This window comes from Echiichthys vipera (genome assembly GCF_963691815.1).
Source record: "Echiichthys vipera genome assembly, chromosome: 12".
Classification (NCBI taxonomy): domain Eukaryota; kingdom Metazoa; phylum Chordata; class Actinopteri; order Perciformes; family Trachinidae; genus Echiichthys; species Echiichthys vipera.
This window is the reverse complement of record NC_139837.1, coordinates 7,209,443-7,226,277: the sequence shown is the minus strand read 5'-3', so window position 1 is coordinate 7,226,277 and position 16,835 is coordinate 7,209,443. Positions and strand designations below refer to the sequence as shown.

Genomic DNA, 16,835 nt, shown 5'->3' with positions numbered 1-16,835 from the left:
TTCAAGCCCAATCCAAGGTATTTATGTTTTCAAAGCTTCTCCCAGAGCCACAGAGGACATTATACAATTGTGTTCACAGACTGTTTAGGACTGAATTTCAGGTTTTCCCGATACACAGTAAACACACAAAATGCTTTATTTTCATTATTTATTCATAATAGTCTATAACTTCTGATAAAATACACTTTGTTTACTAGTGCTGATTACTATATTACATTCCCCCAGAGTGTAAATGGAGACAAAATGACACAGACATAAAATTCACGTAGGGATAAACTTGACATTTCAGAGTGGTGGTGATTGCCCATGACACTTTCTGGCCCTTTCTATATGAAGTGCTCTTCTGAATGCACACACACCAAGTACTTCAGTGGCGGTGGGGACTGCTGCCTGACTCACGTTTCAGTCCTTATTAACAAAGATTTCAGCTGCCTTTTGGGTTGATTGTTTTTGTTCATTGTTTTTGCAGTGCAGTCCAGTCCCCAGCTCTACACCAGTAAATACAACATCCTAACATCACATTCGACCAAATAAGACCTAAATGTTTATGGGGGGGTCATTTGTGTTAACAGAATCAAATACTGGTTACTCCAATTTTAGCGAAATGACTATGCTAAATATGTGGAAAAATCTCCTGATTCTAGCCCTACAATCTTAAAAAACTAATTTCCACAAGACAGAACCCCTTATTTAAGAACAAATACATTTAAACATGGACTTTGATTAATTTGTTGACCTAAAATGGTGATTTAAAAAACGTATCTTTTTGTTTTCATTAGGTAATGACACAATTGTAGACAGCTAAAAGGGTACACACATTAGACAATATCTCTATGGAAACATATAGACCAACAGATGCATTGGATAAAAACAAAAACTGGGCCATACAGAATATTGATACCTGGGCAATTTGAGTTATAAAAGTCAAGTTATTCTCTGTATGGTGGTCTGTCCAGTCCAAACAAAATTATAGGAAAAACGGACAGCCGATATATTATTATAGTAAATACCCTGTTGATTTTCAAAAGCAATTAGCAAATAGATTTTTTTTTATATTAAAATATATTAATTAAAATATATTACTTTGATTAACTAGTAGACATTAAAAACGGATTATTTTGTTTTCTTTAAAGGTGACTTTGGCATATTACCTTGGAAATATTTTCTATAAAAACAGGCCGTCTTTGCACCTCGAGGAAATTTCAAAATAAAGTTGATGCGTATTAATTTGCAATCAGCGTGAACACCTGCAAAACCTGCGGAGGTAACATGTCGCACTGGCCTTTTTGCACGTTAATAAGTAAGTAAGAATTTATACTGCAGCTACAGAGCTGTTACAACAGTAATCACACCACACATGTGTTGGTTCATCCTTCAGCATCACACACATAAATTATTGTAAATAACATTAACATGATCCAGTATTATGTTGTGCTTACAATACTTCAGACCACATTACAATGGAGGGTAACTCTCAATTCTCTGGAAAAAGGCCATTTTGAAGTGAAATGTTACACCCGCCTGTTAATCGGTGTCATATTGTACCTCCAAATAATTCTCTAAAACTGAAGCATGCTATGCTGAATCATTCTATGATCAAGCATTAAGCTATTAGCATAACGTGCTGTTCTTCTCCGTTTTCTTTCCACAGTAAAAATTATTTTGAAATAAACAAGATATGCTCAAGCAATGTGTGCTGCACGAATAAAATAAAATACATTTCTACATCTATGCATATACCGTAAATGAGCAAATATTTACATTGAAAAAAACAGAATTGTCTTCATTTTCTCCCCTGCCTTGAGTGTTTTTTTTTTACTGTTTGCCACTGCCGCTCTATCTTTACAGACATACAAGCATGAGAAAACCCACCTCAGGGGAGACAATATCTACAAATTGGCTTTTTTGGGGGAGAAAATGAAGGTTCACACAGTAGGAAGTGACTCAGACCTTAACCTGGAATGGAAAAGATCTCAATTTGCCAAAAGGAACATACAGGCATTTTTTTTATAAATGATTCTTCTTGTATGTAAGTGCTGTACACAGTTACTACCATATATCTAGGTGGTTTTCAAGTGCTTCGCCTTGTAACTGTTCAAAAAATGATGTGGTGTGCAATACTCACGAGTTGATTATATTATCATTCATATTCTCTCTCTAAAACTATACATATTCTTTCTAGTTTTTAAATCTGAGTGTGTTCAGTAATAAATGTACAGTTTTTATATAAAATGGTTACTGTGAGTTGCACTTCCCTGCCACGCGTGCATAAATGCCAGGAGGTACTCTACAACCAATGATTATCATTTGCGCCCTTCTTTTTTGCCTTTCAACCATAACTGATTAGGCCCAATAATAAAAAAAAGTGTCAGTCTTAAACACAACAGTCATTATGTTATACAAAAATAGCAACATTCATTTTCCCTCCTTTTTTAAAAACTACACATATCTATATATATCTATCTATATATGTATGTATATATATGTATGTATATATATATATATATATATATATATATATATATACCGTATATATAGATATGTATGAATATATTTAAAAAATATATCAAAATAATCCTAGCGGAGTGCAAACATTGCCAGATTTTACATTTGTCACGCATCTGACAGACTACTGATTTGATTGAAAACAGATTAACATTTCTACCAAAAAATCGTACAAAACAACCTTTCATTGATGTTAGCGAAACAAAAGACCGTCCAGTGTAAACCCTTGTCTTTCCAATAGCGACCACATGCTGGCTGTTTAGTCTGGAGTGCAGCTAACATGCTTCACCCCAACGATGATTTTGTATCGATTCTGAATGACCTGCTTCTGCTTTGTGTCTTGCTTCAATACAAATCAAACCATGAAATGTTCTAATTATTATCAATTTCATATCATCGTACAACTAAACATGACACGCACAGTTTCGAGGGGCCGATGCAGTCATCATGGCAGAAGGCTCCACATCCTTTGCACATGATCATCGCCTTCAGTCGGCAGTAGCATTTAGACTGTACTTCCTCCATGTTGGAGCCCTCGATGAACGACTGCTCAGGTGAGGGCTCACCCTGGTTACCATGGTCTAATGAGTGGCCGGCAGGTATGGTGGTGACAGTCACTGAGAAAGACATGACACTCCCGTGGACGCCGCCGCTGTCTGCCTCTGATGAGGCTGTGGAAGGGCAGATTCCTGCAATGCTGTGGTTCAAAGTGTGAGGTACAGACATGCTGATAGTGCCACCGTAGCATGATGCTGCCACAACTTCCTGATTATCGAGCGTTTTCTGGGTTTGAAAGGCAGACTGCCGCTGGTGACTGGGCTCCACTTGGGTAAGATATGGCTCTGTGTTTCCTTGGTTACTATTGCAGAGTTCGAGGTGCCTAGGGTGTGATTGAGAAAGGGGGCTGGTGTCTTTGGCTGTCGCACTGGTGCTGTTGGTATCTGCACAGGCTGCACTATCCTCCGGTCTAGGCTCAGTCTTTACATTGGAGCAATGCTGAATGCTCGCTGCTTCATCTGACTTGGTTATTGAGTATCCAAGCTGCTCTGTTTTAACCCCAGAAGCAGACAAGAAACATTTACTGGCTGGTTGTTCTTCCTTAACGGCCTCCTCTCCTTCTGTGCTTTCCCTTTTTAAACTGGACATAGACGTGTTCGGGATCACAGAGTGGTGCAGTCTCTTGCTCTCTGGTCCTCGGCCATATGTGGACACATTGAGCAGGTAATGTCCTGTCATGGCAGGCCTGGGCATCATCCTACGACCCAGAAATCCTACCGAAATCCTGGATTGGGCTTGACGCTCTTCTGCTTGCACCAGCTGATGTACTTTGTACTGAGTGTGCTGAGGCCCCATACCACCATAAGGCTGGCTCTGCTGGCCTTTCCTCTGCATTAGAGCCTGCAGGATCTGCTCCTGAGTCTCCTTATCAGGAAGTTCCCTATGGTGTCTTGTGTATTCTGAGAAAAAGCCTCCTGCTCCTCCTGCAGCATTGAACTGGTGGGACATCTGCTTATCAGCCCTGTGCTCAGGGTGTGGTACCTTACTACCGGAGGGTATGTTTGACATCTTTGCTTCCACCTTGGATAACGGTTTTGGGAGGATTTGCTCCAATGGAACCTCTTTGCCCTGCAGAAGCTGAGTGACCAACGGGTTATTTGCAGGGATACAGGAGCTGGTCTTGGTTGATGATCCAGCAGGTGATGGATTTTCCTGTCCCACAGATGGTGGAGAGGGTTGCATTTGAATGCAAACAGGTTCTGCAGTACCAGCAGAATAACATTTGTGTTTTTCGTCAGTTTTGCTTGAGTAAGACATTTGAGACCAGTTTGGGCTTACCTGCCCAAAAGATTCCAGTGGGCGAGAAGAAGGTGTACTGGTCTGATTGCTGCTGATAGAGGCTGGTAACCTGATTGATGCCTTTGGGGATGTTGTGCTTGGACTGGACAATGGCTGTGTCTGCTCACTACTGCCTCCCCCTGGCCCTGGGCCTGGAACTGCTCCCTTTGATGCAGATGATACTGCAGCAGCCGCTGCTCGCTGCGCTCTGGCTAGCTGGGCTTTGGCTTTAATGTCAGCCAAAGTGCGAGCACCAGTACGGCCTGGGCTGCTCAGTGGAGCCGGGAGTGGAGTCCTGGGCGAGACTTGGCTAGGTGACAAAGGAATGGGAAGAATTCGTGACACTGGGATCTGCAAAGTGAAAACAGGAGATGTTAGAGAATGATTTTAATATATGCATAATTAGGTAAATGAAAAACATCTACAGCCCGTCACTATGTCACAGGTACAAAACTCTGCTGGAAGTTTCTAATTTGGGGATGGAAGCGAAGACTTTGTGGAACATACGCATAGAGCAAAAGAAGCATAAGACGCATAAAGATGAACAGCAGAGAAATGCATGAGGGTTTTGAGAAATTTCTGTGCGTATTTGATCCTTGTTTGATAATTTTTGCCATTGGAATCAACACTACTGTGAATCCAAGCTGACTACACCTGCAGAAAAGCAGGCTACAAACTTGTCAGAGTCACTGTTTAATCTTTGAATACTCAAAGGATGGATGGATCAGTGGAGACATTACCCTCACAAACAACATTCCTACCTTAAGTGGTGGAACCCTCTGATTTGTTGTTGAAGTTGGTGTTGCGGGGCTGGATATTGATGACGGTGAAGGAGAGACAGAAGAGACTGAGGAAACTGAAGAAATGCGGGGCCTTTTCTCTGGTGTCAGTTCATCCCCAATCTCACTGAGAGATTTCCTTTTCAGAGGCTCTGAGGGGCCCGTGGGCTCAGGGATGACCTCTTCCCTCTCCACAGCAGGCTTAACCACAGACACCGGCTGATCCTCTTTTAACTCTGAGCTTGCATTTGGTGGGTCACTCTTCTTTACAGGCAACTGCGGGAGTTCAGTGTTGGCCTCCTTCACTTTCTCTTTATGCTCCTTTTCAGGCAGTGTACCAACAGCGGCCCGTTCAGTCTGCCTCTCAACCTCTGGTGTTTTCACTGCAGGTGTTGGCCCAGACTGAGCTGTTGCATTCAACTTACGATCCTCAGCGTACTGTGAACGGCGTGTCTTCATGGGCTCTGTGGTGGAGACTGACTCTCTCTGAGCAGGCTGTGGCTTCAGAGGCTCCTTTGTTGGCTTCATGTCTTTTACAGCGGTAGCAGCAGCAGCAGCATCAGTCTGGCTGCTGTCCTTGGTGCCCTTGGGATGCTCTGGTGCTTGGGCAGCAGGTCCTGTCTGATGAGGGGGGGACTGGGGCCTGGCAGACTTCTGATTCACATCAGCCTTTGTCAGCTCTTTGGATTCCTCAAAGCTAAGCCCAGAACTATACAGAGAGAGAAGACGAAGGTGGAAAGACAAAGAAATAAATCCAAAAATCATTTCTTCAAAGGAGATTTTATAAAACCCTGAGCTATGACAGGAACTGTTAGGAATACACACAAAGTTGAACATGAGGGTGTCAAAGAAAACATATTAAAAACAACAATTTAGTTGTAAGCATTGTTTTATACATCACAGGAAAGAAAAAACATTATTGTGTAGTTGTTACTGTTATTTTAATAATTGAACGTATTAATAAACTAATAATGAATTAAACAATTAAATACAATGTGATGAATGCCGTGAAAAAACACTGTGATGGTCTATGTTCCTGAAAAGAAATCTGACTCCTGTAATGTGAGAGGGAGATGAGGGTGGTGTTTAGCTCATATATAAAAACTCATTCAACTAATCCTTTTAAACACGCCACCATTTAATAACAATGCATTCATGAAATTAGATATTTGGCCCACGACAACTATCTTTATAAAGTGCTTTTGGCTGCAACCAAGAAGGCCATTACATGGAAATGGCCGCAGACAACTTTGCCATCAAGGATCTTCATATACAATGCATGGAAAAACTGACCTTCACCCTAAGACTACGGGCTGAACAGTATACAAAGTACTGGGAAAGGTGGACTTCATACTCCTTAACGTGTAATTCATTGTGTGAATGATCAATCCATTTTGAACCAATGTACGACCTGTGTCAGCCTTTATCAACCTGCCTGTTTCGCTTTACTCTCTGTCTATTTTTGTTCTTTATTTGTTTTTTATTTGGTGGATAAACTGAGAAAATTAAATTAAAAAGAAAGTTTCAAATTAAATTAGATATTTAATCTTGGTAATGACGTGAAGAAAAAATCCTGCCAATTAAGCCTGCCATACTTATGTTTGTAGGTCCTATGGGTTGAGGGCTTTTAGTTAGAAAGGAACTGTCTTATGGTGTTTGTAAAATGTGAAACAAAATATGCCTTCCACTTCTCTAAAGCTGGATGGGATTAATGATTGAACAAATAATATGTCATAGAAGAGAACTTACTTTTCACCATAATAGTTTTCAAAGAAGGCTTCCTTCCAGTGCTCAACTCTCTTTTCCTTCTCAATTTCTTGGCGCATCCGTAGCTGCAACTCAGGAGTGAATTCCCCTGTAAAGAAAAAAGTTATATAATTATAAAAAAAAGAAAAGTTACACTTGCACTTACAACCTTGATGACATAACTGTTCATTGCATATGAACTAAATGCAGTTATTATCAGTTGGAAACTGTTGCACTGACCCTCAGCCAGTCTCTCCTTCCAAGACTGAGCTGCCGATGTGAAGAACTCATTGTTCAAGGCCGAACTGGTGACCTTCAGAAGGCCGTCCATGCAAGCCTGGGGAGAGGAGGCACAATGTTATGACTAACATCACAATCACCATCACTGCATCGGTAAATCGACTTTTCCTTCCCATTTGTCACGTACAGTAAACCATGTAGAATTGGTCAACATGATTTAATGCTGTACAGAGGTTAGCTGTGTGTAAAAATGTATATCCACATGCAGAGATGTTTTATACATTTTTAAAACAACAATTTTCTGAGATAGTTGGATAGAAATAACACATTATATGACATTCGAAAGAAAAGATGTATAATTACATGCAATAATGTTACACATTAGATAACGCAGCAAAAGCATAAAAAGTATGTAGAATTTTAGAGCCACCTGCCGGTCAACTTCAGGCAGAAGTTTGAGCAGTCTCTGTTGACAGTCGGATGGCAGTACAGAGAAGGTGTGCTTGTTGATGATCGCTCTCAAGTTGGTGTTAACCAAAATGGAGTCTGGTGTTTCCACATCTATATTACACTTGGTACGTTTCAGCTGCCCTGCAATACAAAACAGGAAACAGATGTAAGCCAAGACAGATCAAGCAATGCAGAAACATGCCAACTGACATCTACAGCAATGTACTCTCACATTTGATCATTAGATTATTTTTTAAAGATTCAGTTTTCCAATCCTTTATTATATAGGACGGACAGGAAATTTGGTGAGAGAGAGATGGGGAGACATGCAGCAAAGGGCCACAGGTCAGCGTCAGACCCGCGTCAGACCCGCGTCAGCTGCCTTGAGGACCTTCTGCCTCTTTACACTGTGCCACCGGCCACCCCTGTCGACAAATTTTGCCGCAGTGACAGTATTGCAACTGTGCAGGATACAGTCAGGAAACTTTGCAGGTGTGTTGTTGAGAACAAAATGGGTGTGATCCGAGCAAGAAAGCCTAAAGTAACTCTAGTCCAGTCTCCAGTGTATTTTCTTGTTGTGAACAAATCCCATGAAAACATCAAAACTGCACCCTCCTCTCAATACTGTCCGCCTCCCTGCCCTGTATATGGCACAAAGCCCTGAACAAAGTTGTTCCTACTGAATAAAAAACCCTTTAGAAACACAAATATAGAGTTTCATCCAAAACACAAAAGGCTAAATAATGTCATAAAAACAGCTGGGTGTGTATTTAGTGAGTATTTACATCACCAGGACAGTGCAGCTGAGATCGACTCAAAATAAGCTGCAGTGTCTTGTGCTCACTGTTATGAAAGAACATGCCATTCAGTGTATCTGTGTGGTTTGTAATAGTTGTTAGACAACAATGGAGGACTATGCCTAAGAGGAATATGCTCTACTAGGCTTTGACAACACGGGCAATACTTGATAGTAGGATAGGAATGTTGGTTTTGGTCTTTTTGTTGGATATGTTATCACCACCCTTTCCTTTAAGATTTCCAAACCAATCGGTTGAATTATAGAAATTAGACTTGCTGACTTACCTGCACTAAGGCGGCCCGACCTCTGGGAAACCTTCCTGGGGACAACTGGGTGGCATAAGTCTGTTTGGACAGAAGGAAAGGAGTAGAAGGGCTCTGAGAAATTGCAAGCCAGAGATGTAACTGTTTCCACTCTGATGCTGCCAATTCTATGAGTCATGTTTGGAGGGTGATAATATAATGCCTTTTGTTGTGTAGTAATGAAAACCTGTAATAACAGTTACAAACCTAAGAACTGCATGAATATCAGTCATTTATCGTCAAGACTGTGTGTAACATCTTACAATGAACGTCAGTGAAATATCCAAAGGGACCACTGCTAACTTCATTTTATATTGTATTTGATAATATAATAGCAGCCACCTACCAGTCTTTGTAGTAATGTTGTCCGCCATGGTTTTCAGAAGCAGTCTAGGACTGGAGGAGGTTGGCATTCCCCCCTGTCTGCGCTGGTTTCTCTGTTGCTGCTGCTTCAAGGCCTGGAAATAAGCAAAATAAGGAAGGAACAAATAGCCAGCAGTATGAGAAAACAAGAGTGTGAATGTGTGTTTCCCTGCAACTACTCCCCCGGGGCCACTTGCCTGGTTAAATAACAGCTAAATAAGAGTGCAGCAACGAAGCATAGGTTGCATAACACAAGCATAAATCAACTCTGTGCAATCTGGCAAGAAGTCTGAACACCTCACAAACACAATGTCCACCGATTAAAGAAGCAATCCAAGACAGTCCACTGCCTTTATTTTGTTTTAGCTGATTGAAATAAAAAAGGAAATTTCAGAAGGACAATACACAATAGGTCTCTCCAGCACTCATATTTCAGCCCAATCACCATCTTCAAGTGTTGCTTACACCCAATAAATGAACACAAATTGCTCTTACAGAGCTGAAAATTCCACACCAGCACAGATGGAGTGAATTACAATCTGTGCAATCAAGTGAAATCTAATTTAATGGAACACAAAAAGCAAAAAGCAGCCAATAGGAAAATGTTGAACGGGGTGGATTATGAGGACATTAATACTGTAAAACCAGCTATAGGCATTTTTCCTGCCGCCTCGTTGTTTTTAAATAATCAGCACAAGATGTTTTACAGACAGGGAATGGAAGGATAGTTGGCGCCTGCTGACCCGCTATCATGGGTTTTGTACATGTTTACGGAAAAAGTGTCAGCAAAAAAGTTTGGATAAATCTGGTGGTGAAATCTGTACAAAAGTATGAGTAAGTATTTTGATGTGGATTAGAGGTGTGAGATTCAGACTCAGATCGGCACTGTTTTAGTACTAGTCTTCTTTAAAACCTCCACACTTGTTATACAAATGCAGGGAACGCTACATAAAAACATTACTTTACTGAACAATTATGTATTTGTGTGTTGCAGTGGTGGCAGGGATTTATATGGGTGTATGTGAATAAGAGGGTGTGGCAGGAATTCCCTCTGAAACGTGAAAGAAGCTGTTCTTAACTCCAATAAACAATAAAACAATAAGGAATAGCAAACCCATCAGTACCTGTTTCAGAGCTTTCTTGCTGTGTTTCTGCGAGGGCGAGATGAGTTTACTGGTGGGGACAGAAGGCGACGAGCATCGAGGCTGCGGAGAAGACGGCTGTGACTGCAGCATGGAGGGAACTATGAAATACAAAAGCACAAAACAGATGTTACAAAATACACTTCCTGAGGGAGGTATACAGACTTTATCACATCATGCTTTTGTTGTGATGAAACTGAAACCAACACTGTGCACAAAAAAAGCAGATTGCATTACCTTGCTAAAATATCATATTACTAAAAATGGGCTTAATATCTCAATAGAAAAATAGTTCACAATAAACTCTGTGTTCTATATTTCTAACAAAAGCACCTTCTCTACTCACTGTAGCAGCTCCACCTTTTTCTTTTTCTATATCACTTAATCTGCATTTGACTTTGTGGCTTTTCCCATTGATTAGTTTAAAAATACAACAACATGAATCCTCCCACTCCCATACAGTATAAACCAAGTTTATTTGCTTGGCAGTTTCTATCTTGTGCATAATGAGGAAGTGGTCACAGGTCATACTGAGAAAATACAGCTTCCTGTTTGAACCGTCACTTAAAGTATTGAAGTGGCACAGAGGAATAATGAGTCAGTGAAAGCACAGCCTGAGGAAAACAAAATAATTGCTACTTGAAGAAAAAGCTCATTCTCCGAAGTTGCTATACAAGCCAGTGCAACCAGGTGTGTAATTCACCATAAAGCAATGATTTGAACCCACAGACACACAAAAGAGCGAAAACTGCTGTGATGTAAACGTTGTGTGCAGCCTGCAACTTCTCTGCTGACAATTAACGGGAGACATTATGGACACAGCGTGTTTGTTTAAAGGATAAAACCCACCTTTTGCTATCATCATGTTTGATGCTCAGTGTATTCCAGTAATTACTTTGTGAGGAGACGGTGTAATTTATGTTTGCCTCTTCTACTGCTACAGAGCTGGTTTCCTGTGTTTCCGCAATGACTTTTAACAGCGGCTGGGAGGGGGCGTTAACACTGATTTTAATAACTTGGTAACCAGCCAACGAAAATCAGCTAATGACCAGAGCTACAGTCAGCATTATTTGCTGTTGATGGAGAACAGTGGATCTTTCTGTTCTGTTGATTCGACTGTTAAACAGCAGTGACAGTTACTTAACTCCTTAACTATTTAATATTTTAAACAGAGCTTGCAAATAAAGCTAATTTGAACGCCAGCTTTTAATATTAATTAGCTTGTGAAACTGGTCTACTATCAGGAACATCTAGGTATGATGTAGTGGTGACTTTTATTTTAGTTTCTTTGTGAATTTAATGCTGTATGATAATTCCTGTTAACATCTACATTAAATACCCGTGTTCAAGCTGTTATGAATGTTGATGCGTGAATCCTTAATGACCCAAAAAAGGTTTTGGAGATAATTGTCTGTAAACTCTACTTAGAGAAGTGACTTAAGGGAAGTATAAACAGTTAATAATGATCCTGTACGCGATGCGGTGCACAGTACCTCTTCGCATCCACCTTCCTCTCCTGCCCTCTCCTGCGATGGCACTGCTATTGTTTTCTGTGCTCTGGGAGTCCGAAAGATTTTCGCTGCTCTCCTCAGAGTCCTCATCAGACAGCTCCTTCACATCATCTGAGATGTCCTTCTACATAAAAATAGGAGATAGACATAAAACACAACACATAAAAATAGAGTACATAGAATATATAACCTTCATGTTATAGATGCAGAACTAGAATTATCGCCTTGAGGTTGTATGCCACCGCCAACCAGTCAAGTTGCAATTTACATCCAGATAGTCCAGACTTACATAATCAAGTGAAGACTCACAAGGAATTTAATGAAAGGTATTAAGTGTATTTTTTGGAGAAACGTTGATGCTTCACACACATCTTCAACCTGGCAGCACAGAAGCTGTACGATCAGCCCAGTTTCAAGATTACTGTCATTAGTGTCAAGATCAGTAAAGATTAGTGTCACCAATACAGTACTGGACCAAATGTTTTATGATATGATTTATGAAAAATTCCCAGAAAAGCGGCCATTATAAAGGTCACAGTGATGTAACTTTGACCTTTTGGACATAAAATATCATCACATCATAATTTTATCCTATTTGCTATTTGTGTGAAATGTTGTCCTTATTATTGTTGAAATTCAAAAATGCATTTTGTGAGGTCACAGTGAACTTCTAATCAGTTCATCCTTAAACCAAAGTGGATGTTTGTGCCAAATTTGAAGACAATCCCTCCAGGGGTTCATGAGATATCATGTTGACAAGAATCGGACGGATGGCCACAGCTGTCGCTGGCGTGGAGGAATAAAAGGAGGAGCCTAGCAGTAATTCAAACACTTCTTGTGGGGTACACACACACATTGGTCACAGAATTCCTCCAAAGCATTCATATTTAGGTATAAGAGAGTATAACCGTTTTTATCTATGGTTATCGTATCATGATGCTAACCAAGATATATGTTTTCTTGTCCCTGAAGTAGACTGACATAATAATAATAATGAGTAATAACACATTTTATTTGTATAGCGCTTTTCAAAAGTACTCAAATACACTTTACATACAGTAATACAATTTTTAAAAAATCAAAACATTTAAAACAAGTACAATTAGCAACAAGCATGCTACAAGTGAGTACATTAAAAACAAGCAGGCTAAATCTAAGACATGAATGATCTTTTACCCATTCACAGTATTTGGCCTCAGGGCACAGTTGCTGCTTTGTGCCCAACTAACCTTTAACGTGTAGACCCCCATTCTGCCTGGAACTTTGTAGAACATCCCCTCCTCACCACGAGAGTTTGTGTGCAGCATTGCGTTCAGACATGCCAGCGGTGAGGTTCCACTGGATCATGAGAGAAAAAACACAAATTACACATCTGTTCCCCAATAAATCAGACAGCTGGGAGAAAAATGCAAGACGGGTAAAGGCTGCTCTGATATCTGGGGAGAAAATGATATCTTGCGTTAAGAGGACATGTATGAGTTCACATCATATTCACATCATTGTAGTTGTGGGGTGATTAATTACATTTTCAATACAGAATCAGTTGCATAAAACTGCTTCAAGACTAATCATTGTAAGGACCTGATAGTGTCATATAAAACTGGTCTGGCATAACTACGTCTGTTGCATAAAAATCTGCTCTAGTTAAGTGAAACCTTTTTAAAGCAAACTTGAGTTAATTAAGTGTGCACAATAATGCCGCAGCAGTCATGCAAGATCTGTAACCAGAGCTATAGTACATAGTGAAGCAAAAATATGTTCTGTCAACTTACTTAAAGTGCATTAAGCAAAATGTTTAGTAATAAAACACACTGAAATTGAGACATCTATTCTTCAGAACAGAAGATTACACTAGTGCAGCATATCTCATTACATTTACACTCTCACTAAATTCTTTACATGTCATGCAACATTGTTCAACTTTTGAATCTAAAGAATAAAAACAATACATTGGCATCGGATCCATGCTTTACTGTGTTAGAGCGTAATTTACCATACTGAAAAACAGAATTATGCTTTTATGCAACAGATAGCTATGGATGGCTATAGCAAGTCTAGGTAGAATATGAGAGTGAGACTAACACTGTCTTTATGCAACTGAGCCTAGGACATGTTATTGTTAATAACATGCAAAAGGTAAAACCAAAGTGGTATTGCGGTGAGCTTGTTAAGATAAGGGGTGGGGGCTAGCTTTTTCTTACCTTCTGGATGAGAACAGTGACAATGAAACAAAAAGAAACGAACAATTATTAATTGAGTGAAAATACTTTACTATGTAAACAAGAAAAAGGGATGTACATGATATGAGCAATCAACAACTGAGGGAGATAGATGTGCGCTCTCTTTAATGAAAACGTCTCCTATCTGAAGGGTCCTTGCCGTGGTAAACCTAAAATTCCAGGATTATATTTACCTTATTTCCTTAAGCCTTTCTCTTTGGATCACCTGCAAGATCTCTTTATGGCTCATGGGCGTGTTAGGGTATTTCTCCAAAACCTACAATAATAAAATATCATTAATAATAAAAAGTGGTTAAGAAGAGAGAAAAAGAGAGTGGTTATCAGAAAACATGACACAGCTGAAGCCTGCGATTTCTCATACTTAAGATGTCTGACTTCTTTCATCAGTTCATTTGACTGCAATTGCAGAATAACCAAGACCCTAAACATGGTGGCCTTTTGCCTTTAATACAGATACATCTTCTGCTATGATGTTGCGCCAATCTCTTGACCAAATGCTTAGTTAACTGCTAAGTTATAACTTCCACATGTCTCTGAGGCACTGCCATCCTGTGAAACACTGCTATGTTATAACACGGACAGGGAATGCAGGAGGAAACAAAATCACAGTAATAAAACATTAATTTAAACAACCAAACATGTCAACAGAAACATCTCAGTACAGTAACCATACAGAAACGTTCACTCCATGATTAAAAAACAATATAAATATACAACAATTGGCACGTTAAATTTTTATAATGTCTAAGGTTAGAGATGTTACGGTTCTCACAGAAGGGATCTTTGACAGCAATCCACAAAACTTGGGACCCTCTGCTGACTTTTATTAATAATAGTCCTACTGTTATTCCTGATGATGCTTCCTAATACTTAGAATAATAATATATTAATAGTATTACTAATATTATACGACTTGTGACTCCACATGGCCGTCCTCCACAGAGCTGGGTCTGTCTGACGTTCCTGTCTGTTATAGGGAAAGTTTTCGTTGCCACCGTACTCTACGGGGGAATTGTTGGGTCTATGTAAATCATAAATAAGTCATAGAGTGTGGTCTTTACCTAGTTTATAATATGTCCTGAGATACTTTTGTTATGATTTGGCACTATAAATAAAATTGAATTGAATTGAATTGAATTAATACATCCTTTAATTACTTTATTTACTTTTACTATTACTTTTTTACTCTGTTTTGTCTCTTTGTACCTTGATTAGTAACTTATGTTACATGTTAGTTAAATACCTAGTTATTTACTGTGACTACGTCTGACTTGGGTTGTTGGGAGGGATATTGGGATTCATGTTGGGGTTTTTTGTTTTTCTATTCCACTTTAAAGCAGACACCTTTATTAGCCTGTCTGCAAAAAATCAATAAATACATCTGAAAAAAAAGAAAATATATAATATTGCTTTTATTTTGCTCCCACCTTGTGCATGTTTGTAACTACTGTCTATGTATCCTCGCATCACTGTAATATATTGAGCATCTCAGCAAAACAGGACTTCATGGGTGTTTAGACTCAGAACCAGAATCAACTTTATTGCCAAGTATGTAATCACATTACACACCAGGAACTGGACCTGGTGGTTTTGTGAAATAAACAGAAATACACAGTAAAAATACACTGAATTTAAGTTACACGCCGAAATCAGGAAGGACGACTATATAAGAATAATTATTGAAAGTTATAAACATTGAATATAAAATAAAAAAGTTACTACAATTAACTATATATAGAGTTACAGCTAAGGTATGTGTGACAACAAGTTACTGTAAATAACTCATGCATATCTGAACAGTGGCTGCTTGAATGGTGAAATAGTTGAGTTTTAATATTCTGCAGATTAGCATGCTAGGCTACACAGCTAGCTACAATGCTAGCACCATCCGTAACTGTATTCTGATATATCGCCAAACGTTGGCATTATATATATTAACTTCTATTATGGATTTAAGGTAAGGTAACGGGGGTGCGTTAAACAGTCGTTTCCTTGCGATGTATTTCCCAAACTTGTTGACGAGCTGAGTTAGCAGGAGCTAGCGTGCTAACGTGGCTAACTGACGTGATGACTTCACCGTTACTTTACTCGACTTCACAGCGGGACAAACATGACACCCGCACCGCGTGGAAACAACACGCAGCAGGGCTGTGTGGAGATGTTTGGGTGCACACAGACGACACCTGTCACCTCGCTGCATTAGTGCTCAACTGTGACAGCTGCTCTCCCCCGTGTCTGACCGACAACACGGACCTGGCGCGGTGCATGCAACATCTCGTCTCCACTAGCGGGTCATGAACTCATAAACACAGTTGTACAAGTGGGAGCGTTCAAGGAAAACAACCACAACAAACGACACGTAAAAACACCCAGAATACCGTTTTAGCGGCTTCCGCCCACGTCCTGCCCTTCTTCTTCTTCTGCCTCTCCCTCATTGTTGACGTCTAGTTTGCAGAGTAGTGTTGAATGCGTCTGTTCCAGTTGAAATGTTGCTTTAGTTACCGCGTAAGATCCACTCCGTCTGCCATGTTGGACTTACTGTAAAGAGTCATGTGACTCCGAGGGAAACGTCACCTTACTGTATGAAGCTGTCATTGCAAAGTCTTTAAGTTTCCCACATATGTTTATGAAGCTGTCAGCTGCAGGTATGTCCAGGTTTACAGGGAGACAGCGACATGAGTGAAACACAGGAGGCACTTCAAGATCGTTCAGTGTTTATTTATCATGTCTAAGCAAATGAACTTTGCACGAAGAAATAAGGCAGCTATCAAGAGAGAATTGCAAGCTTTTTTTTCTCCACACATTCTTTGGCTCACAATTACATTAGCTAGATACTAAAGCAACAGTTCATCAAGCATACAGGCTAGACCAGGGTGGCCCCCGAGTGTCCACTGATTTGGTAAATTAAACATTTTAATAAGA

At 39.8% G+C, this 16,835-nt stretch overlaps 1 protein-coding gene across 1 annotated transcript; it reads right to left on the bottom strand.

Annotated features, from left to right (window-relative positions):
- Positions 1–202: 202 nt before the first annotated feature.
- Positions 203–16,410, bottom strand: asxl2 (ASXL transcriptional regulator 2). The gene is made up of 12 exons (XM_083924299.1): positions 16,292–16,410; positions 14,087–14,169; positions 12,903–13,011; positions 11,656–11,797; positions 10,145–10,263; positions 9,004–9,115; positions 8,640–8,699; positions 7,537–7,697; positions 7,107–7,203; positions 6,870–6,975; positions 5,103–5,829; positions 203–4,692 (listed from the first exon to the last, which is right to left on the bottom strand). Exons 1-12 carry the CDS (start codon positions 16,346–16,348, stop codon positions 2,899–2,901), a joined length of 3,567 nt encoding a protein of 1,188 aa, XP_083780425.1. The 5' UTR covers positions 16,349–16,410; the 3' UTR covers positions 203–2,898.
- Between the last annotated feature and the right edge of the window lie 425 nt (positions 16,411–16,835).